This window comes from Cydia amplana, chromosome 15 (genome assembly GCF_948474715.1).
Source record: "Cydia amplana chromosome 15, ilCydAmpl1.1, whole genome shotgun sequence".
NCBI lineage: Eukaryota > Metazoa > Arthropoda > Insecta > Lepidoptera > Tortricidae > Cydia > Cydia amplana.
Window position 1 is genome coordinate 14,854,114 of NC_086083.1, and position 26,043 is coordinate 14,880,156.

General features: G+C 37.1%; 1 protein-coding gene across 1 annotated transcript in view; it reads left to right on the forward strand.

Moving 5' to 3' along the window:
* LOC134654630 (transcription factor egl-13) overlaps positions 1–26,043 on the forward strand; it is a 149,432-nt gene that overhangs the window by 61,610 nt on the left and 61,779 nt on the right. Inside the window, exon 3 of the mRNA XM_063510103.1 lies at positions 15,319–15,463. Within this exon, the coding sequence (XP_063366173.1) occupies positions 15,319–15,463 (145 nt within the window). The remainder of the gene's footprint in view (positions 1–15,318; positions 15,464–26,043) is intronic.

Consider the following 26,043-nt stretch of genomic DNA (forward strand, 5'->3'; position numbering starts at 1 on the left):
CAGGTTTGGTGTATGATCAAATTTGAGAATTGCGATAATTGGCAAGGTTTAGACTTCAAACATTCGCTTAACGTACGCTTGTACTGAATAAACAGAATGATACTTTAACTTAAAACTTATGCACCGCAAAAATAACATCTTTTTGATTTCGTCTTCTTTGAAATTGAGTTAGGTTTCACTGTATTCACGAAGTCTATCGAGAGGAATACAGTAAAACTATTATTTCCTTCGTGTTTGGGTACCTATCGTTCCTCATTCACTGTAAATACCCGGAAAACACACAGAAACTGTAACTATAGCGGATGAAATAGATTTTTTATAGTAATAAAAAATATTCGAATATTCGAAACCTGAGCCGCCGAATATTCGAATATCAAAACAGGTCGAATAATCGACAAATTCGAATATTCGAATTGCAAGCCCTAATTATGCTAATGAATTGCGTCTATTCTATTATAATAAGAAATAATAAATATACTTGAGCAGTTATTCATAACACAACAGTTATTTATAGCAATTACGAATGAATTGATGTTATCATTAATCAAGAAGCCCCATTGTACGACTTATTAAGTTCCTTCATCTCATCGCCTAACTCAGATGGTTAATTCTGTAGTTGAAGGTTTGGCTAAGTGTTATATATTTTGTTCTCTTTCTAACAAACACAAAGGTCAAAATAATCGACAGCATTTTGCATCCTACCATTAAAAAAAGATGCCCCAAAATATCCATTCCATTACGTCACAATTTAGTGTGAGAAAATTTTTCACTTGTATGTACGACTGTACGTGACATAGTGTAAACTACAATTTTCATACAAATTATTGGGACCTTTTTTATCATCAGGATTGAATATACTATAGTAACGGCACCAGTCATGGGACATTTAAGAGGAAATTTGAAGTATTTGTGATATTTCCCTGATACATGTAAAAGTTCTACCGCTTAGCTTGTTAAAAGATGAATATCCTATCCTTCTTTCATGTTTCAGGCGTGTTGTATCAAAGATACTGCAGTTAGTTTCCACATAATTAATAAATTAAAAGTATGTTTTTTTTCTCCAGTCATGGACACCAAAGCTCCAGTAATGGAACCCCGGTAATGGACGTGGATCCAGTTTTGGCAAAAAACTAGTTATTAGTCATTTTTGTCACCCGATTGCATTGTCATCCGATTTGCATACGTATCCAAAATTTCAACTCAATCGGAAATCCGAAAGTGGCTCAAATGCCATTTCCAAGATTTGAACCACACTAACTAATACAGGGTGGATTTTCTTTTTGGGTCAGTGAGGGCAGCTACCAGATCCCGTGCTGCTACGAGAAAACGGTCTTAGAAGACCTTCCCTCGATTTCAAATTAATGAAGATTGGCTTTTACAGATTTTGGAAAAAACATACAGGGTGCGAGGAAAAGGTAATTTTTGACAAACTTTTTTTTTGATGCCAATCGATCCCATTCCTATTGAGCATCAAAAGCTTGTAGGGAACAAAAAAAAATTCAGGCTAGAAAAGCCATAAATCGAGGAAAACATTTCCCATACAATTTGTATGAAAATGAAAACTTATATTTTTCACATGCTATTTTTGTATGCCAATCGATTCCATTCCTATCCAGTATCAATAGTTTTTTTGGGGTCAATGGAAAAAGTTTTTATTAATTTGTGGCTTTTTAGTACATTATCGTAAGTTGACCCCAAAGAAACTATTGATACTAGATAAGAATGGAATCAATTGTCATAGAAAAATAGCATGTGAAAAATAAAAGTTTTGATTTTCATACAAATTGTATGGGAAAAGTTTTCCTCGATTTGTGGCTTTTCTAGCCGGAATTTTTTTTTAGCTCCATACAAGCTTTTGATCCTCAATAGGAATGGGATCGATTGGCATAAAAAAAAAAGATTGTCAAAAATTACCTTTTTCTCGCACCCTGTATGTTTTTTCCAAAATCTGTAAAAGCCAATCTTCATTAATTTGAAATCGAGGGAAGGTTTTCTAAGACCGTTTTCTCGTCGCAGCACGGGATCTGGTAGCTGCCCTCACTGACCCAAAAAGAAAATCCACCCTGTATACAAACTAACAGGGCATACAAATAATCCCATCCCTGTATACAAATTATCCCATCATAGGAGGTATGCAGTTTTACAGCTCCTATAATGGGATTGGGCAAAATACTACTATTTTTTATACATCTCTAGAGTCACAACATAATGTGTTGTATACCTTATCTCATGGTAAATGCAATTAACAAAACACATTCTAGTTTACACCAAGTAATAATTAATTACAATTTAATATATGAACTCACCTCTCTTAGCGAAGTTGTTAAGAATTCTTACTGGTTATTTTTTTCCAGTGACACGACAACTTTTGGGTTGGCGCCAATTTCTTAAAAATTAACCGAAATTAATAAAAAGTCAAACTTAAACAGCTCTATGACTCTTATTTATGGTAAAATATTGCCAGTGTTTATAAACTACTTTTACATACTTATTTTAGAGGATTTGTGAAAAAGCGCTGGTGGCCTAGCGGTAAGAGCGTGCGACTTGCAATCCGGAGGTCGCGGGTTCGAACCCCGGCTCGTACCAATGAGTTTTTCGGAACTTATGTACGAAATATCATTTGATACTTACCAGTCGCTTTTCGGTGAAGGAAAACATCGTGAGGAAACCGGACTAATCCCAATACGGGCCTAGTTTACCCTCTGGGTTGGAAGGTCAGATGGCAGTCGCTTTCGTAAAACTAGTGCCCACGCCAATTACTGGGATTAGTTGCCAAGCGGACCCCAGGCTCCCATGAGCCGTGGCAAAATGCCGGGACAACGCGAGGAAGATGATGATTTTAGAGGATTTGTGGTTTTATGTCCCATTACCGGTTCCACGTCCATTATAGGGTCCATTACTATAGTGATTTTGAGTTGAAAGAACCCTAATCCACCAGGATCTGTGAGAATCAGGTTTTCAATATTCAACGCCCAAAACCATATTATTTCTGAATTCAATATTTCTAATGACATTGGACATCATTCCGATTTTCGTCACACTTTTGATATTCGACAGGCAATCTTGTAGGTACATTGTAGATCCGTGGCCCATACACGTGACAATGAAATATGCGATGCGCAAACGCAAGACAATCGACAAGGCCACAACAAGGCTTTGTATGGACAATGGCTGCTTGTGACGACACCAGAGATTTGCTCTACGGAATGTTTCATAATGTTTACTGTTTTGTATTCTCATCTCCTGGAAGTCCTTCCTAGTAAATTCTTCTAATATCGTCCCAACTTCAATGATCAGTCCCCTAAACGTAACCCCCCATAGCCTTTAGGCAGTAGTGGTGATTTTTAGGGGCCAATTATGGTAAATGAAAGGGGGAAGTTTTCCCAATTTTCTTCAACATTTCTAAAATCCAGAAGGCTTATTTGATTTGAGGCACGTTTTTAGTCTTCTGACAGTCATCTGTGCTTAGTTAGTTTAGTTACCCAGGTTACCACCTAACACGCCGTTTCTAATCTATGGAGTAATATGACACATGTCACATCGCTTGAGTTATTGTGTACCCGTAACGTAATTCGTAGATTTTATAGATTTACCTTCTAGTATCGAAACGATTTCAGCCTATTAACTTTCCATTAATAGTATTTTAAACATTAAAGCTAAAATATTCTGATCAAATGCGTTAACGCATTAGGTATTATTCTGATAAATGATTTTGCACTGGTCATTGCATGCTACATCTAATTTGAATAGGTAACTAACATCATTAGTTACATGTCGATTGCCACAATACTCCACATTATTCGTCTAAACCTGATTAAAGCCAGAAATAATGCGAGGGCAATCTGTATTACGTAACTTTTCTGATTTGCAATAGGAAATGACATACACTCAAGCTCAATACGGGTAATTTTGTATGGGAACGATATTCAAAGTGGCCTGTTTTCTTTGCTTTCAAGTGTAGAGCCTATGCGGAAAGAGAAGAGTCGTGGAATGCATGGGGCCCAATACATTCCACGACTCTTCTCTTTCCGAACAGACTCTAGGTAAGATTGGCAGAAAAATATATTTTATAACTCTGGTTTTTTTTTTCTTGATAAAGAGTCGTTTAGGGGGGTTTAGGTAGATACCTACATGTCATAACTGTGTAACCTAACCACTTAATTTTTATTATTTAACCATATAATTTAACCAATTAACGCATTATGGCTTTTAAAATGATGATGTAGTAACCATATTACTATTACCTAGATCTAATTTTAGGCTACATTCGATTCTGAATATTCTGATTACTCAATTATGAGCTGCATGGCCGCTTGCGGTTTAACATTATTTAGACATCTTCAAATGTAAGTACGCTACTCACCTACTTAAAGAAAATTTGCAACTCGTGTTTCGTACGACATACTTATTGATATGTCTCATAAATGTGTCGTTTTTAGACAAAATGTCTTTGTCATATGTTAATAGCACCTGCTATTAGCATAAAGATGATAGGATTATTGTTTACCTACTGACCAAGCGAAGCATTTAGCCTAAGGACATCACAACCTTTTAAAACACTTGAAGATAGGTATGTTACTACATACTCACACTACATAAAGTAAAGTACCTAAGTAATTAAAATTTACAGTTATTATACTATTACTTAGATACCTATTAAGTATTTGTTAGCTAAGTGGTTAGCTATCAATATTCAACTAACACGCGAACATCCCATTTTAACGAACAGCGGATGCATACCTCAGCACATTAAAATTCTGGCCTAGAATATCAAATTATCGGCATCGCATCCAGCGCGCAGCGTACGCCGCAAGAGCCAAATGTCACTTGGACGCGATGAAATTACGTTTGATTTTATAACAAATAACCCTATTACATTGCAAAACAGCCGTTACTATGTAGCCAACGATTTCCCGCCTTCAACATTTGAAATTGGAATGCAGCGCTAAGCGCAACACTGTGATTGGTTCATACAATATTCAGATCGTCCAATGGCAGCGCGGCTGTGTAGCCAGTGCATCAAAAATTCCATCTGAATATACCAGTGTGGCAAGCACTAAAAATGATAATACCCTAACATGGTCAGCACAATTTCGAATGAAGAATTCATAGCGTTTTACATTTGGGATGTGATTTTATTGATCACAACGTATTGGATAGCGTCCATTTTATTTATTGAGGTGATATTGGTGCGGACGTTTATGGGGCCATTCTGCAGAAATGATTTTTCTAGCAGTTAATATTTTCCATGTGTATTTTTTTAAAGAGCATTCGTTTTTAAATAAAGGTGAATTTAGAATTGCGTACTTCAAATATATATCATATCCTTTTAGTAACTAAGATAGACGCAACGTCCTCCAATTCAACAATGTCCTTAATACTGGCAACAGTGGCAACCGCGAACATGATTGTATCATCATTACCTACTACGAGGTATCGAGATGGACCAAGATTTTTTTCTTTTGCTATCTTTTTAAATAGTCTATTTGCAAAATTTAAAGATTAGCTTTGCACGCCCAGTTTATGAATATGTCACATTCATGTAGACCATGTAGTGCACTTTTGCAGCTGTGTGTACATACATAATAGGTAGTCAATACACGCGCAATATTACACTACGAAGCGCACAAAAATATCTGACACAGGTGAATGTGCCAAATGGAAACGTCTACAGTTCAGTAACTTACTGACTTAATAAAAAACGGAAGCAAGGCGATGTTCGATTTTCAAAAATCTAATTACTCCGCTCCAGTGTCTCAGTTAAAGAAAAACAAAAGAAAGCCGTTCGATCAACCTGCAGCGACCTTAACCTGATTTAAAATGCTATCAACGGGGGCTCGAGTCCACCGACCGTCGCCGTAAAGCGACGAGTTGACGGACGGCTCAAGTGAAATAATAATGACTGCATTGTGGGAATGGGGAAAGAAAACTATTGATAGGACTTACTGAAAAGTAGTACATTTTAGCATCATACCTTAAATCATGGAATTCGCTATTTTTACACGAGATGTTATATTTATTTGATAATATATGATAATATACCTGTTGTGACATTAAAAATGCTATCGACTATACATATAACTACCTATAGGTATAACTTGAGTCTACCGACCGTCGCCGTAAAGCGACGAGTTGACGGACGGCCCAAGTGAAATAATAATTACTGCATTGTGGGAATGGGGAAAGAAAACTATTGATATGACCTTTTCGAAAATGGTACGTGTTTGATAACGGCACAAGTAGGTACACAATTATTAGAGTGAAATTAGTCAGTTTGTCAAGACAACACTAACCTTTATCTGGAAGTCAGGATCTGCACAGCTAGGGCACAATTGTTCTAGGTATCGAAATTCGCGGGGGTCGCGGTTTTGTTAGAATTTATTTATTATTTCGTATGTCATAAACCTATTATGTCTAGTGGACGTTGGTCACGTTGGTCACTTTTTGTTTCGTCGTCCTTTATCAATTAGTGGTTGTACTAAATTGTCACTTTCTCACTTTTTGACAATGTACGCACAGTTTTACTCAGTCAACTCACAGATACTCACTTTCTCGATTTTTTATTAAAATATTTTTACCTAAAACATTTTTTAATCCTTCCATCTACCGCATAGGTAATTGCCGACAGGCATGGGCGTCCATTTCGGATTAGGCATATGATGGCTACATTGTGCACAACCTCATCCAATTTGTTACGCTGGTTCGCTACGAATTACACCTGCCTCGATTGCGGTCGCATTGGCTCGTAGCTTGCACTTGTGTACGTGATGAATCTATCAGTGATGTTATGTATCAGTATAATATGTATCATGATAAAATTATAATTGTTTTATAACGCCTCACAACGCATAAAGAGTATCTACTGCGTACACAATTTTGGAAGCGGAAGGTCTCAATTCATGTTGTCACTCACTAACAAATAAAAAAAATATTCTTGCCCTATAGACAGGAAAAAAGACGAACCGAACGGGCTCTAACCATCTAGTGACATACCATTGAAGAGACTAATAATTATAGCTGCCTATTACATCTAGGTTACCTAATTAATCTTGAAACATTGCAAGAATCTTGTGGAATTTGTAACTAATTTCCTTCTTAAAATAAAATGAAATAACGACCCGCCGCGGCTTCGCACGTTAAATTATGCATAAAACTTCCTCTTGAAACATTCTATCTATTAAAAAAAACCGCATCAAAATCCGATGCGTACCTAGTTTTAAAGATCTAAGCATACTTATGGACAGACAGACAGCGGAAAGCGACTTTTTTATGCGACGATGTAGTGATAATTATAAAATACTAAAAAGGTATGTCCACACAATTCTTCCTCTTGTGGAGAGCCCTCAAGACGAACAACCCTCGCGTTAGGGCTTCTTTATTGTTACCACAGTGTCACCGGAGCCCTGCATAAAACATACCGCTATGATGGAAGTTGGAGGGAATAAAAAAAGCGGCCAAGTGCGAGTCGGACTCGCCCATGAAGGGTTCCGTATTTAGGCGATTTAAGACGTATAAAAAAAAAACTACTTACTAGATCTCGTTCAAACCAATTTTCGGTGGAAGTTTACATGGTAATGTACATCATATATTTTTTTAGTTTTATCATTCTCTTATTTTAGAAGTTACAGGGGGGGACACACATTTTACCACTTTGGAAGTGTCTCTCGCGCAAACTATTCAGTTGAAGACCTATCCATAGATATCCCACACGTATGGGTTTGATGAAAAAAAAATTTTTGAGTTTCAGTTCGAAGTATGGGGAACCCCAAAAATATATTGTTTTTTTTTCTATTTTTGTGTGAAAATCTTAATGCGGTTCACAGAATACATCTACTTACCAAGTTTCAACAGTATAGTTCTTATAGTTTCGGAGAAAAGTGGCTGTGACATACGGACGGACAGACAGACGGACAGACGGACAGACAGACAGACATGACGAATCTATAAGGGTTCCGTTTTTTGCCATTTGGCTACGGAACCCTAAAAAAGTATCAATTATTCATACTTTCTGTCTGTGACGTCAGCCGCGTCAGCGCTGCGAAGTTGTAAAATGTCGTTTAATCACCGTCATATGTTTTGCCCTTTATTTTAAATAATATTTGAGTTATCATAAACATACAAATTATAAACTAAAATAAAACTAAGCATGAGTAAAACTAAATAACTTAACAAATAAAAACCCTTTGTTACCACATGACGATGACGTTCACTTGATCAAGTCTAATTCATCCTTTAAGGATGTCTCATGTTAGACCGGGCCGTGTTCGGGCCGGAGTTTCCGGCGCTTACTTTTTCGTGACAGATCACGTGATGCTTTAGTTTGCTGCCATTGCAGTTTTCTTTATAATTACCAAACAATATCTACAGTAATTTACTTTTCAGATTCAAATTCAGATAACCATCATTAACAAAAAGGAAAGAATCCCCATAAACAATCATCTCAAACTCAAAGAGCATAATTGAAAACGATACCTAATTAATTTCCTATTAATACCCCAATAGAAATACTTAAAAAGATACTGCAAATAATGCCGAAGCAATTATTTTCTCATTTACTACCTTCCGAAATCTTCAAAGCGATGCTAAAAAGTTTGATCGAATCGAAGGGAGGAAAAAATCAAAGAATTACCAATATAATAGACTTTAAAAACAAAATGTCGTAAGTTACTAAGTTTTCCTTGTCACTTACGATATTTAAAAATTAAGGAAAGTATAAAAGAATGAAGTTATAAAAAGATATTCACAATTATACCGTCAGGTGGCGTTGAAGGTTGTAATTTTCAAGATCGCTATTTTCGGGAAAATATTTTGTTTTAAAGTTACTCGCTATACAGGGTGTGAAAATTTGATTGTTTTGATCGAAACTCCCACTAATCTTTGAAAATTTTTCGTTAGTAATTGAGGACTTGGCATTATATGATTTATTTTTGTTTTGATTATAAATGTGATATAGAAAATTATTATTGTAGGTTACTTTTTCTTTCAGACAAATGCTACTTTAATTTGATGCTTATATGTAGTTGGTTATTTTATTTAATCGTATGGCGTATATACATAAACATTTTTACATTAAATAGCTTAATTATAAGTCCACATTCAGGGACCCGATCCACGCGATTACGTCGGATGTTAACTTAAACAGATCTTCCGGGGAGCCTGAGAAAGAGTGTAGAGGGCAACGCCGAATGATGTGCTCTATAGTCTGAGCTTCTTGACCGCAGTCACAGAGAGCAGAGTCTCGCCATCCCCAATTGTGCCGAAAGTAATAGCAGCGTCCATGGCCTGTCCTAAGTCTGTTGAGGCGACACCAGAGTTTTCGTGGGAGATTGAAACCGTCAGGTGTGTGTGTAGGGTTGCCAACTATTTTTTGGTGGAATATAGTATTTTCCAGAATAAGGCATCAAAAATATAGTACATTTCGAAAAAATATAGTACTTTTAGATAAAATACTAAACATAAGTGTAATATACGTTTAATCGGAAATATAGTATTTTAGCGTACTATATATTTTTCCAAAAGTATATAGTACAGCTAGAGAACCAAAATATAGTACAATACTATATAATATAGTACGGTTGGCAACCCTATGTGTGTGTGTGTGTGTGTAGTTGGTTTCAACTATATTTTCAATTGCAATAACATTTGACAAGTGCGTATTAAAATTAGATTAAAATAATGTACTTCAATATGGCATCTTCGTAAACAAAAACATCAGACAAACTGTCTCTCGACATAAAACATGTCATTTCATTCCCTAAAATAAAACGACAGTCTTATTTTACCACCTTGTATATTGTCACAACAACGCGCCAACCCCTTGGCAGTGGCATCCATTTTAATGGCGTCACCCTTGCGCCAGACTTTTGAGAGGTTAGTGTTTTGTTAGAAAAAGGGCAGTAAAATATATGCAATTTGGAGACAGATACGGCTTTTGTTTTTAAATGTTGCTTGTTTTGCTTGATGAGATATGTGTGATAGGACATGAAAGTGAAAGATTGATTGAAATTTTGAGACCGTAGTGGTTTTATATTGTCTAGTAAATGATTTAGATTTAGATTCATTTTTATCTGTTTGTGCGAATTGTGTCGTAGAGTTAGAACAAAAAAAGTAAAAAACTCAAAGAAAAGTCTTCAACGATATTGATAGCATAATCAGTGCAAGTGTTATTTTATACGTCATAATTTCATAGAAGTTTAAAGTTTAAAATAAGAAACACTTGCACTGCGTGTGCTATCAAAATCGTTGCAGACTTATCTTGGTCTAACTCTACTTATTTGACAATGACAGATGTCACTGTCAATTTTCAAGTAACTAACTAACTCTAGGCGCTATTATCCGGGCAATTGGTTTATTTACAGTTTTATTTATACGAAAAACCTTGCTCTCTATTCGTCAACGTCACAATTTTGCTTATACATAGTTTCGATTACAAAGTTAGACTCAGCAGCAGATGCTAAGCGGGCGAGGTATTCAAAATTACCTTGACACGCTCTTATTCTCTTTAACATTAAAGTCGCGTCAAGATCATTTTGAACACCTGGCCCGCTTAGCAACTTCTGCTGCTGTCTGTACATCACAATAAATCGCAATAGTCGGCGTCAGTGAGCAAGAAAATAAACGTCAACTTGACATCGAGACCAGGGATGTTGCGAACATCCGCATCCGCATCCGCAACCGCGGAACATCCGCATTATTTTCAACATCCGCATCCGCATCCGCATAAAATCGATGCGGAGCTTATGCGGATGCGGATGTCGAACAAGTCGGTACAGGAACGTCTTAGCGGCGGCGTAAGTGCTAGGTAATTTCGTCATTACCTATAACGAAATCGTCTAGATCCAGAAAAGTCGGCGAAGTTACTGTTTATTAAATATAACGCACCTATATTCTTGCTCAAATACTAAACGTTTGATTTTTTTAAATAAAAAAATACTAAAAATGTAATATTTGACGTTTTCTAAGTACCTTTTCTAAGTATCTTGCATCCGCATCCGCATCCGCATCCGCGGATGTGAGCCTTTAAAAATCCGCATCCGCATCCGCATCCGCGGATGTCAAAAAATCTGCATCCGCAACATCCCTGATCGAGACGATGCCGCCATTGGCAATGTTGACAGCTGATTGTTCATTCCGTCGCCATTTTGTTTTTTGTATTTTTACCCGTCCGTAGAAAAGGTAATGAAATGATTATGAGAAATCAAAATATTTGGAATACTTATTCAGATATTTACTACTTATTTTTTTTGGACCTGTCTAATCAATGTACTTAAAGAGATATGATAATCGATCTTAATTCACATTATTTTTCGAATATGTTGAAATACTACAATAATTAGTTTAAATAAATTAGTGTGGTTATACCGCATTCATGACCTATTTTTCTAGTAAACGTCTAATAAAATAGTTCAGGTAAATTCATAAGAGATGGCGCTAGATTTTTCTCGAGCTGTCAACGTTGCGTTTTCCTAGAAAATCCGCGCCAGCTTTTGTGAATTGACCTATATTTAATACGTACCTATATGGATTAAATAGTACATTACATACCTAGGGAGGTGAATTCGTGAATGCTCCAGATCGCAGGTAGGTGAGGGCCATAAATATGCGATCTGGGGCTTTACGAATTACCGCCCGTGGTTTGTCTAAAGTTTTACGTCTTGCCTTGGCCTCGCGTAGCGGGGAGAAAATATATTTTCACATCACCAATTCGAAAAAAGGCTTTTTCCTCCCTGCTAGGAGGGATCAAAGTCCCACTTTTCTGTTCTAGGACACAATTTTTAATTTTTTTGCACATAATTTTTTTAGCTTTAATAATATTTTAAAACATCATAATTACCTCAAAGGTGATGTGAAAAGCAATGTGACACATACATGGTAGCAAAATGATTTCTATCTTGGGCGTAACACACTTGAATCCCTCACTACCCTTAGGGTTGACTTACTTATTGCAAAGACAAAAGGGGCACTGATGGTGGCAAGCCCCAAAAAAGGAATGAACTCAGACAGAACCAGGAAACGATACTCAAAAAAACAAGTGCAAATCTGACTCACACACACAATGAACCGAAGAATAACCGAACAGTTAAACAGTTAACCGAGTTAATTAGCCCCATTACTGTGTGTGAAAGAGAGTAATGGCTATGGAAATGGTTGGTGGTTAGGACGTTTTCGGTTGCCGACCGGTTCGGGTCTCGTTTTCGGAACGTCAGTTCTTATCGAGTTGAAACAATGCATGAGTGTACTGAGATCGTACAGTCTGCTGCATGTTTTGAAACCATAAGGATGGTTTATTACTTTTGTGGCAAACAAGCATACCAGCCTGAGCGATCGTGTAACAATATGGATGCTTGCAATTCCAGGGGTGTCTTGTGTTGTCAATTCTTATTATAAAAATACTTATATAATTTTCACTCCTTTCCTTAAGAACCCTACCATGCCTACTTAGATAAAAGATAAAGATAAAAGATTTTTATTCGTATCGATCACAAAACATGTACGGACATGTACAGACAACAACAACAGCAAGAAAAGAAGAAATTAATAACTGTGCATCACGAAATGGACCCAACTCAGCATAATGCTAGCTATAAAGCCAGCGCTGGTCTTCCGTAGGGCCCATTACGGAAAAATAAAATATATTTCTTCCTTCATGATGAGATTCCTCAAATCAGTTGCCATCATGTATTTCTAAGTAGTATGCATTCCCTTCTTTTAGACATTATATTTACAAAAAAAGAGACTGAAATTTTATTTGCGTTTGTGTAGTAAATGTCCTAATGTTCACGGGACTGTTACCGAAATACCGAATGTTTTAAGGAATATGGGAAAGGAAGAAAAGCAAATAAAATATGTAGAAGAAAATAAAAACAAGGGAAGATGGAAAAGTATACAATAGGTATATCAACATTTTCGTCGTTTTTGCATGTCAATTAAAATGTGCCGACTGTACTTAGGGAGAAAGGCCAGTACAGGTTAGGCCCATTGTGCCCAAGGCTGGGAAAGGTCTTATTTGGCTCCGTTTAAATCAATTAACTTAAGAATACGAAATGGATAATTTCCCTTTGCTTTGCGTGTATTTATGAATTTATTTGTTTCCTGTTTGGGTCGCCGTTTTAACAATCGCTTACTGTGTTTTACTATCACTTTAGCATTTTCTTTTAACAAGCTGCATTCGAGATGATGACAATATTACAATGTATAGTTGTTGAATATCATCATAATCATCATATCAGCCCTTTATCGCCCACTGCTGAGCATAGGCCTCTCTTCGAGTACGCCACTTGTCCCGCTCCTGAGCTAATCACATCCAGAAGTGACCCGCAATCTTTCGGATGTCGTCCACCCAACGAGCCAGGCGCTTCTTTCATCCGAAAGCGGCCACCATTCTGTTAACATTTTAGTCCACCTGCCATCACACTGACTAGCAACTCCATTTTAGTTTAGTAATGACACAAGGTTGTTGTTGAAAAAGAGACCAAAGAAGCAGTTGGCGAGTGGTCAAAATTTCAGGGATCGAGACGAAAAGGGAGCGTTCAAGTATTACGTAACGAATTTGGGGGGGATCTTGTAAAACGTTACGATGCGTTACAGGGGCGGGAAGGGATGTTTGAACTACGCGTTACGTAACATTGTTTTTTTAACCCTTCAGAACTGTCGCGTAGAGAGATTCTCTCACGCATTTTTTAAAACGTTTTTTTTTTCAAAATTTCAGATGGAATTTTTTACCTTCACAAAACTTGGTCACTTGGTGGTTACGTAACGTTTTACTAGGGGGGGGGGGGGGGTACAGAAAAACGTTATGGCGCGTTACATGGGGGGAGGGAGGGTCAAAAATGTCACAAAATTGCGTTACGTAATACTTGAACGCTCCCAAACCTGGAAAAGCATTTTTGCTTCTGATCGGAACACATTTACTTTATAAATACCTCGCCAGTAAACAGAAAAGAAAACTGACTGTCCCTTATTAGATATTATTATTTCTTTACCACATCCAGTGATTTTCTAATCTCAAACTAATCTTGTATTAGATGAACATTTTTCATTTAATGTAATGGGCACTTATTTATTTTGAATAGAAATACTGTAAAACCCATATTTTTGCGTGTCTCCGTACAAAGCCGATCGGCTGCAGCAGGAGACGAGGCATTAATAATTCAGCCGCGGTGCCGTCCTCGCTGTTTGTCGTGGCTCTATGGAACCCTTACTACAGAACCCCGAAATTAAAATTAAGCTAATTTCACGTCAGGTAGCCAAATAGCTGAATTTCTCACTTTTAGACGTGACACGTCTTTTGATCTGTAAGGCGTCGCCTGCAAAAACTGAACAAAACGAAAGAAAATTATAACACATTAATAACACACCCTATGTTGATTGAGTCGTAAAGATTATTCGATTGACACCCACTAATTATATTGATTTTCCAAAATCGACTCTGTAGTTTCGACGGTGGAACACAAGACACAAACATACATAGTTTGAGACATTGGCTTAGATAGCTGAAATTAACAATAAACTCGCTTCATGATCATTTTGAACACCTCGCCCGCTTAGCAACTATTGCTGCTGACAGTACAAGCAAAACATTTCATCGAGTTCCCTTCGAGTACCAGTAGTAGTTATCCTAGAAAGCCCAAGTTGCATGTACATCTTTGTTGGTATTACGGCAGCGCTGAAAACTAGTTGTCATGCATAATGCAGCTGGATGCATAATTACGTGTGTGTTAATACTGAAACTTATGTCTGCTGACAAGGCGGTATAATTACTATGTTATCATTTGCTATATGATGAGTTGCGTTGTATTATGTGGTGCAGGTAGACAAAAACTGAACGACATTTTTTTCTATTTTTTTGTACTGAATCTAGAGCTTACATTAAGTTGTATGTACCTGTTCTGAGGTTCTCGTTTATTGATCCTTATCAGATTCTTGGTCATACTCAAACTCATACTCATCTCATAGTTTACTCATAGTAGTCATAGTATAAATTACAAGTCACACATATATTACATTCCTGTGAGTAAGTATAGGTACTAGCTATCGAGATGGTCCAAAATAGCGATTGAATTGAAGGTCGTTTTAAAAACTCTTTTATGAAGTTGAGTGAAATATGATGTGAATAATAGCAATATGAACATGACTGTCCGTCGAAAAATAGATAGAATACTCTTTATTGGCACACCTCAGTAAAAATATACAAAAGAAAAGAGGCAGACAACAGGCGGTCTTATCGCTAAAGTGCGATCTCTTCCAGACAACCAACAAATACTTGCATCAATAATGTTTTTTCTACAATAAACTTACGTATGTTCTTCTTGCCCACAGCGACAGACGAGGAGTACTAGACGCGGCAGCAATCCAGGCGTTGGCTGGCGAAAGTGTGCTGGAGAAAGAAAGACAGCTGTCCGAGATGATTCTACAGCTGCAGATGGTGCGGGAGCAGCTGTTAGCGCAGCAGGAGCATGCTAAGGTGAGTCCAGGAGTTCTAGATCTTAGTTAAAGAAGGAAAGGCAGTTGTCAGAGATGATTATAACTACTCTATAGCTGCAAATGGTGTTAGAGCAACTATTACACAGCAGGAGCATCCTAAGGTGAGTCCAGGTGTTCCAAGTGTTAATTGTAGAAGGAAAGGCCTCTGAAGGAAAGGGGTCTGAGGTGCGAGAGTGGTACATAGCCAAACTACACCTTTTCTGTGCCTTGGACTACATCTTGTCACATTTTTATTCACATGTTTTTTTAACCACCTATACTATGTCTAACAGAAGACAAAGGAACACCTAGACTTTCATATTCAAATTGAGAAATACAAGCTATTAAAATATAGTCATCAATTTACAGTACGACACAATACTATATATTTTATTTTCAGACCATGTCCAATCTTCTCGGGGCAGAGGTGTAGGGTTGGAGCCGGTGTAGCTTTATTTGACGTTCATAAGCGCATTTTAATTATGCCTTCTTGAGTAAACTATCTTTATCTTTAATTTAGGCACCTAATTCGTACTTATATGTTCTTTTGCCTCAACATTTCCTGTAAACAAACCGAGAAGCACAATAAGAACCCAGACAAAGATTTAAATAACGCAATGTCCGAGGTAATAAGGGTCCCCTCTGCATTTGTTTACCCTTCTACAAATTAGGTTAGTTACGCGCCAATTCTCTTTTCAAATTGACTTTGTTGCTTTCAAGTCAACGGACGCCTCTCGAGTGTTCGAATTTGGAATCTATAATTCGGGCGGCGTTTGAATTTTAAAACAGTTTGTGTTAACGGATTTTTATGGGTGTTTTTTGGCGGCTGAAAACATGTTTTGTTAGGGTCGGACCAAGCTGATTCTGTATGGCATTTGGAATGACAAATTGTGGAATGTCATCGCTTTTGTCAAATTCCTATGAAAATATGACGTTTCTAGTGATAATGACATACCTCACTTTGTTTTGGTCAAGTCGGTGCAAAGTTAGCTTTCTAAAGATGATTTTTAAGTCGGATCATAGATAATTGTGCACAAAGTATTTGCAGTAAATAGAGTGTGGAAGTGTCACCATCGACGTTATTTATGAAAATGTGATAAGGTGATGAATGGCAGTGATATTAAAATCGTTTCTATCTAAAAACTAATTTGTACCATTTTTTTATTTTATCAAATTAAAGATAATAAATCTTTAAGCGTGACTTGATGCAATAATTTAATATGCATTCGCGAAGTAGTCGATAATAATATATCAGATATTTCCATTCGACACCAAATTATAATATCGTTAACATATCGAATTCGAATATTAAATCTAGATCCTAAAATCAATCATCTCTATTAGTGCTTGACAAATACGGTTTAATACCGGTTTTTAATTGCTCTGTCTTCGGTTTAAAGGAAAACCGGCAACGCAAAGTATTCATAACGGTTTGATGAAAAGTAGGATTAGTTTATCAAGCGGAACTTAGGAGATAATGGAAACATGCTATGATTAGGAGAAACATATAATATATCGATATAGGTATCTATTTTAAAATGTATTGGCCGCTATTTTTAAATAAAAAACCGGCAACACACAGAATCCATAATGGCACTCTCACAAAACAGTCTGGCTGCAAACAAAGTGGAAAAAAGAGAATTACCCGGCTGTATCGAACGCCTATTTCGAATGGATTCGAAATTCGAACGTCAACAAAGGGACGAGTTTGAAAAAAAACCGTTAAGCGAGAGTCTGTGTCGTGTGCGGAGGTTTTTGCTACTGTATTCGATGTACCTAATGTGAAAATGTAAGGTGTCAGAAAACTTTTTTTCAATCATCAACTCATCATCATCTTCTTAGGTGGCATACGTCATTGTTGAGTTATTGGAATGATGTTCTGTCAATTAATTTAATTTCTTTTTTTATTAAGTTTGAGTTAATCAACCGATTGTCGACATCTTAATTTTTGGATATTTTTCAATGAAATAAATTTTATCTTATCTTATCTGGCTTATGTGGCAACAAAGGAGGGGTCTCTGGGTCTGCTCGGTGACCTAGTTACTCCCAAGAATTAGCGCATGCACTACAGTTTTTATAAAAACTACAGCCATCTTTCAGTTAAGCCTTATTGCGATTAGTACCAGAAGATCCTCTCGATGTTTTCCTTTGCATAAAAGCGACTGATTAATATTAAACTACGTAAGTTCCCGGAAATGCCCTGGTTTGAGCCGAGGTTCGAAAACGCGATCCTGGAAGGCTGAACGCCTTAGCGCTAGACTACTGGGAAACTTTGGCATAAGATCGGCCGAGGTGGAGGCATACAGTGAGTACAAAAGTGCAAGCCTTCGTAGAGCAGAGGCGAGTGGAGTTAAAGGCCCGACCACCTGCGGTCATCAACAAAAATTTTGTCGGAGGGGTGCTGACCTGCGGTGAGTGCGGTCGTACATTCACTGCAAAAATAGGCTACGTCAGCCACCTGAGAGCTCACGATCGTCGCTCTCAATAGCTAGTCGCCGTGGCCGAAACCGGCCAGGACAGGATGATGATGATGATGAGTCTACCGGCTCTTCCACTGGTAGCCACAGCCAACAAGGTATGGGTATGGGGGCCATACCATATCCCATAAATCTCCACAACCACCGGTCGTACGCTGCCTTCGTCAAGCGCACTTTGCCTCGGAGGAGACCCCACGGGACCCTAAAAGCGCGCGAATGCAAGCCGCCATTAGCCGCTCCCATTTGCAGCGCGTCTATGGAACTCTTCAATCTGCTCCACAATTGTAGGGCTGCCGATTGTTTGTTATTAAAATTGTGTTTTCAAACTGGAAAATATCAGACCAGCGTCGAGATCCTTAGGTGGTATCTTGACATTACGCTGAGTGTGGAGACCTTTTGAGTGACGCTTAATAATAAATTAGTACTGTCAATTTAAGCGTTTTCTGGATAAATTTCTTCTGTCCTTCTAGAAATTCTATAAATATCGTATGTCGTAAAAATGAGAGAAAAACAGAAAAAGATTTTCTTCTTCTTAGACCTTTGTCACGCAATCGCAATTACGGTAGAACCCGTTGAATATGATCGCATTTTACACTGGTCCCTGTATGGTATTTTCATATATTTTGTCACCGAGATTTTCTTTTAAACAATGACATGTAAAGATTTTCACCATTTTATGATTGAATTGTTATCGGATCTATATTTTCCAATTTAAAGCAATCATATCCCAAAGTAAACTAAAACCTCGAAGATTTTTCCACATCTTTAATTAACCCGTTGTAGAAAACAAATAGTGGCTGAAATTATTTAAGCTAAAGCCACTGGCATGTTTTATTCGGAAATAAATTCAAACGGCATTCGTAAAATACAAGCGTAATCAACATCCAATAACCGACAGCCCTGGGCCGTGATCGAGTGTTGTTCGGGTTTTTATCTGCCATTTATTAGTATGAGAGTGTCTTTGTTGCGCCGCCCTACAATACGCACACCGAACAGTTTTCAAAGCCGAAATGATAGCGGACCTGTTTTATTAAGGCCCACTTGCACCATCCTACTAACCCGGGTTAAGCGGTTAAACCGTTAACCTAGTGTCAAATTGTACTGGTAACCATGGTGACTCCAGGTTTAACCGGTTAACCCCGGATTAGTGTAATGGTGCAAGTGGGCCTAAAGGTTTTTTAGGGTATGGTCGTCCAGAAATCATGTGATCATATTTGGCCTATATTTTTTTTGTGGTGATTTGTCTAGGTTTAAACATAAATACATATACTTTGTGCTCACCATTCCCATTATTTCCAACATCAAAAGCAGGGTTTCAGAAGAGTAAATCACCTTGTTTATGTAATGTTTTGTACTCCATACCTATTAGGTATAATTATTACGTAGGAGTCATTAAATAACACTAATTACTCACAAACAAAACATCACAGAACGTTTCATAACCAATCGCACAAGTCTCATCTGCCCCCACAAAAGCGAACAGAAAGTAATTTTCATCTGAAAGCACTCCGTTAAATACATCGACAAAGGGAGGGATTCCATACATAAACGCCCATAGACAACAGACAGACGGAAATATGAAAACGAAACGCATCCACGCCCGTGCTCGCTGAAAAAAAAAACACAAACGGACGCTTAATTCGCAAAAAGCCCGTTTGATGTCGTTAATTGTCAATCAGGGGACGCGCCTCATTGAGCGTTCTCTTTTCAAAAATTTAAAACAAACGAATTAACGTCGGCCATCTTTTTCAATGCTATCATAGACATTTTTTGCCATGACTGGTTTGTGGATGCTTTGATATTTCGTTTTATTTTAACATCGGCGCACGAAACTAAAATAAATTTAACTAAAACGTCTAGTTTCAAGTAAAACATCAACGTCAAAGATATTCACATCAAATAATTAACCCCGAGCTGAAACACATCTTTTAAAGGTGTCATTTTCATTAAATTTAATCGTCCGACTGCGGCTAAAATCGTGTGTCAACAAGTTCGTATAAAAAAACCGCTCTTGAAAAATATTTCCTGTTGGGGTTAGTGTCAGACCAATTAGTTGGTGAAAGAAAACTAGAGGACCGCGCGGACATGTGTTGACAAGGTTTTTGATTAAAAAATAAAAAGGCGATATTAAAACCGGCAAGTGTCGCGCGTGTCACGTCACTACGCGTGAAATTTACGAATGGTATTTTGAATTTCGAATTCGACCGTTTTCTGATTTAATGTCACGGTAAAATTATTGTTTCATCCTAAAATACCTTACTATTATTTACTAAGCTGTAATGTTTTTGAAACTCTCAATTCTCGGGTGACGACACGACAGTAATAACTCGTTTTTCTCGTCAAATTTTAAATAGAAAATGAATTCGTAAAACTGAGTGACAGGTTGCGCATGACATTTCTAATTATTCCACAAGAATAGACCGTTGGCAACGCCTACGCCACCTAACCCACTTCCTAAACAGAATACCTTTGTCTTCCCAATGATAAAGCACGAATCAAATTATTGGCCACATAAAACCACTTCCTGTGACACGGGATTATCTACCTTCTCACCATCTATATATAATTCAAAATACGAACGAAATTCGCGCACATAAATTTCACTAGGGCACGATTTCCAAGCGGTGGGGATAACAATTGTCTATTGTGACGACTATCTCTGTTACCCATCTCGCCGGCGTCTTTGTTAGAAAAGGACGGTGTATAGCCGTTGCGCTCTAGCACAATGCGAGTGAAAATCGGACACGCCTATTGTGGCTAAGCTTTTCTTCCATTCGCTGTGCGTTTTCATCTTACAAAATGGTATTTTATAACCAGCCAGTTATAAGATGCGTTAAGGTTATAAAATGTCCTATTTTTAATTTTAAACTAGCAACATTATCGTAAAGTAGAGGTGGGTTTTCATATCGAGTATTTTCCGACCGGTTTTCCGATTTAGTGCCGCGGACTTGTCGAATTTCGCAATAGGGATTTCATTCTTCCATTTATTAGTTTCCAGTTTCATTAGCTAGTGCTGTAACGAAGTATCGATAAAACTATAAAAACGGTTTTTTATAGATCAACTGGATTTCAATTCTTATTTTATGTAAATGAGCGTTTATTTTTATTGTCTTTACGAAATATCTCGACTAAGTTTATATAGATAAAAATCTGAAGCTGATTACGATCTTAATAGAGTAGTTGCGGCGGGTTATAAATTAGGCAAATGTGTGTATTGACATAATTTATAGAAAACTATTTTTATTTCTTAAACTGTATCAATATCTACGCTATTCTTTATCGGTAGGTCAAATCAAGTTTTTTTCGGAATATGTAAATAATATGAATAGGTAAGATCTTTGTGGGCAATTATAAATATGTTAGGTACTTTATAAATGTCAGTACAGTGAAATAGTTTAGGGCTTCATAATATTTTAGATCCGTGAAATAAAACCTAGAAACGAATATAGTCCAATAGTACAATATATGATCAACAATTCAATGCGTAATTAAGTACTAGTAGGTACCAATTCCATCTGTTTTTTTCAGGGATTTTTCTCCCATTCATAAAAATATTTGGCCTTAGAACTCCGTCTTTCAAATTATAGTCAAACCTACACGAAGATATTCGAATAAATTTTTCGACCATAGTTGGGAATTTTTGAATGGTTTTGTGTAGGCGAATTGACGGTTTTTTAATGTTGTAAAAAACATTTGTTCTCTAGAATCGATACCGACTACTAACCCAAGCCATCACTAGGGTTTATAACTCGTCTCGTGCATTAAAATTGTAGTTAAGATAAGTTGGTGCTTTTAATTTGTGCAGGGCATTAAGTGCTTAGTTTGAATGGTTAAACAGTGAGCAGGTAATGTATTGCAAGCAGTGTCATTGCGATCGCTATATGGGCGGGCTCTCGAACTAACCAGGGCTGTAACCGCGAAAATCAAATCGAAGAAGAGCAGAGAAAGATGGGCATTTTGCGAATTTCGGTTTTCGCGGTAGCCCCTCAGTATTATAGATTACCCATAAAATAAATGACGATAGAAGTTGAATTTTACTTAAAGATAGTGGGTAACAATTATGCATTGCGTAAAAAGAGATAATTGAAAAAAATACCGGCCACGACATACAGACATCGACGGCTAATGCCTAGGCGTGTCGTCTCGCCTAAAGCGTTTTAGAGTGAATCACGGATGTCAGATTTAGACTTCACTGTCATAACTGACACTTTGTCATATCAAAGTCGGTGCAAAATTATCTTGGTCCGATACACTTGTTGATCTAGAAGTCGACTTGTCGCTTACACTAGTCGTGTGAATATACGAGCTGGTTGGAACAAATGAGGCGAGCCAATCAGGACGCTAGTTGACTGATAGTGCTGTCATTAAGCTATATCGATTAGCTGCACGTGAATGTTTAACCATGTGATTTAAAGGTATACTTCTTTTTATTTTTAAGTGCTTTTAAGAAATGATAATTTGAGCAGTTTGCGTCAAATATTCATGTATTAAAATGGGTTATGGGGTTAGAAATTGTAAACTTAGCAAAACCTGCAAAATTTCCATTTCAGAAAATAAACTACCGTGTTAAATAATTGGATCTTTTAATTTACTTATTTGTTTACTTAGGGTAACTATAGGATAACTGGAATAGCAGTTACGTTTTATTTTATACCACGTTGGTGGAAGTTCATAATTAAGCATACAACCCGCCTTATTGTAAGCGGTTACCGTATTCTATAGACACCTTAAATCCCAGGGTCATGAAAAAGTTCATTTTCTTTAAAAAACGGCTTTTGTTTCACATAGAGTTTATTATATTTTTGACCGTTCCTCAATCAACTTTTTAAGCCCTTATTTGCATGTCTACTATGGGTATATAGTAAAAGCACGATAGTACCAGATTAATGCGAACTATTTGCAGATGTCGCTACCAACGACAAAGGTGAAATCGTGCGCCGCCTAATGGCTCGAGATTATAAGTTGGCTGTGTTGGGCCAATGTTGGTAGGAGGCTTAGAACTTTAGAACCTTATTCATTCATCATTTTTTTACTGGGGATATAGCGGACAATTATTTTTTATTGCTGAGTAAAGATTTTTTTTTTTTTCAAAGTAGCTAACCCCTTGCTTCCCAGTGTAAGTGCTAACAGGTTTCGCAAGCCTCCGGAAAACCACCTCTCAAGACAGAGATAATCATCATCATCCTGGCGTCAATCCCAGCTGTGCCCCCGCGCGGGGCGCGAGGACCCGGGGTCCGCCTACCAATACAAGACAGAGATAATGTATCGTGGGAATTAGACAAAGATGCATTGATCAGCCAGAGATCTGTAAGCCATACAGAACTGACGGATACACTTGTACAAATATCCCTAGTTTTAGTGTCACCCTGACCAGTAACGTACTGGAGCGGCAATAACATCAAGTATTTTTCTACTAATGACATTTGTTGTTTGTAATATCTATCGATAAAGCTTGCTCACAACACTACTCGTATCAGACACCGAACGTGATCCCTGATAGGATAACACATTTAAATGGTGTCTGGATATTAGTATCGGCTATTATTTTACTTTTGGACTCATGTGCGAATTAATTATGTATATACCTGTGTAATGTTTTTTCTATACTATATAAAATATAAATAAAATAAATCTTTTATAACGTTTTACCTCTATTTAAACCTAAATAGCGAAACATTAACTTATCACACAAAACATAAAAGTAATTTTAGTATTTCTCGCTGACCACTCCACAAAGACCAAGTCACCCGACAAGAAACCTTTGAGAAAATTATATTTTAACCCCTCCCCCTCCTTTTTTTAACCCCCCAGGGGTGGGGGTGTTCCATAATTAAATAGTGTACGCTTAGTTACCCGCGGAAGTTGAGAAGTTTAAAAAAAGAAGCCGTTCTGTATTAATAATTAAAACTTGTACTATGTAGTGTGTCTTGGACTTGAATGGCTAAATGTGTAAGTGGATCTGGGCAAAGATGATTTCACAGATTCACCCTACCTATGAACCTGATGGTCCCGGGTTCCAATCCATATGTAAGGGCATTAATTTGCGCGATGATAACGGATCTTTGTTCCTGAGTCTTAGGTGTTATCTATGTAGGTATATACCTATCTAAGTATATAATAATATATCGTTGTCTACTCACAATACAAGCCTTATTAAGCTGACCGTGTTGGGTTTAGTCAATTTTCTTTTTTTATGTGATAGTTAGCAAACGAGCAGACGAGCCGCCTGATGGGAAGCGGTCATCGTCGCCCATGGACATAAGCAACATCACAGGAGCCACTTAAGCGTTGCCGGCCCTTGAGAACCCTAAATACCCGCTTCTTGAAGAATCCCATGTCGTATTGCAAAGGAAAGGAAATTTGTGTAAGAATGTCCTATACCTAATGTTTATTATATGCTATTTACCGGAAAATTAATGTAGAAAATAAACGTAATTATTCCTTCATCTACCTCACGTACCAAAAACAAACATAAATACACCCAACGGAAACGCACAAAGCCTGAAAAGTAAATTAACCTTCACAGAAACTCATTTACCGATACAAAACACAGCCGAATCGGGAAATGCCGAATGAAAAGAATATCTGAAAGCGGTACCGGTACCGGTACGAAATCAACACTGAAGCCGCTTTTGTGTTATACGGAGCACAAATGCTTTTCTTGGGCTTTCACCGGTTTTCTATGGGGTTAATAAAGGTTCCCACGGCCACAATGCGCCGCGAGGCAAGGAGAATGATGAAAAGTTGGATGTGGGACGCAGCTTAGTGATGCGAAATGTCGATGAGATTTCCGGTATTTTTGCTACTATGGCTTTAACTGACAGCCATATTCGAACTTTAGGATACGTCAAATATTAGATATCGAAATGACATGGATTGGATATGTCAGTGTCAAACAAGTGCCAAAAGTGACAGTTTTTCAAACAAAAACGTCACTTTTGACACTTGTTTCGATAATAATTGAGTTATATTAAATTTCGAATATGGCTGTGACTTTATAATTAAATAAACTATTTTGCCCCTGTATAATTATTTTATTGCAAACCTAACGCGTAAGAGTATATTATGATCAGTGATCGGAATAGGCAGAGTATATTTACCTACACTTGGTAGAAAATAGATAAAAAGTGGAGACTTCCTTACGACAAAATTTTTTTGCGGGACTAAAGTCCCGGGAACTTACCGAATAATTAATATTGTTCTGAATAGTACAAAAAACAATGCAAACTGCTTCAATACAATAAATAGGCATAAAATAAAACAACCAATATATAAACGGATTCTTCTATATTTATTTTTAATAAACTCTCTTTATGTACAAAGTTATTATTATTTTATTAAGTCTAAATATAAATAACATTGCAACTCAATCTACAAATACAAAATTATTATCTAATACCTTTAAACGAGCAATTCTTGTTTATTTATATATATATATATATTTATTTATATATATATTTCGGGGATCTCGGAAACGGCTCTAACGATTTCGATGAAATTTGCTATATGGGGGTTTTCGGGGGCGAAAAATCGATCTAGCTAGGTCTTATCTCTGGGAAAACGCGCATTTTCGAGTTTTTATATGTTTTCCGAGCGAAGCTCGGTCACCCAGATATTATTGATTTAAACTAACACCATTTTCACACATACCTATTATTAAATGAAAACGGGACTTAATCGCGTAACACTTATATTTAATATTTGGCCCAAGGTTTCGGATGTCACATTACGTCCGTGGTCAGAGGCATACGGGTAGAGAGTTGTGTCAACATTTTCTAGCTATACGAGTTTTTGGAACTACGCACTTGTAATAATGTATGTATGTAGGTTTAATACATTACACGGCCAAATTATGAACATAGGCAAGTGACTCAAGTCAATAGTCATAATTCGTGACCATAATTATATTTCTTACTTTCAATTATACACACAATGAAAAGGATAAAAATGTTAAATAATAAATACATTATCTTACCTTGAAACTTGGTAGTTTTGCAGTATCCGTGGTGTTTTCAGTATCCAGTAATCGCCAAATCCAATCAAAGCAAAATCGGTGTCCGAGTTCAGGCCGTGTGTAATCAAGTATAGCAGGCGAAATTCCAGT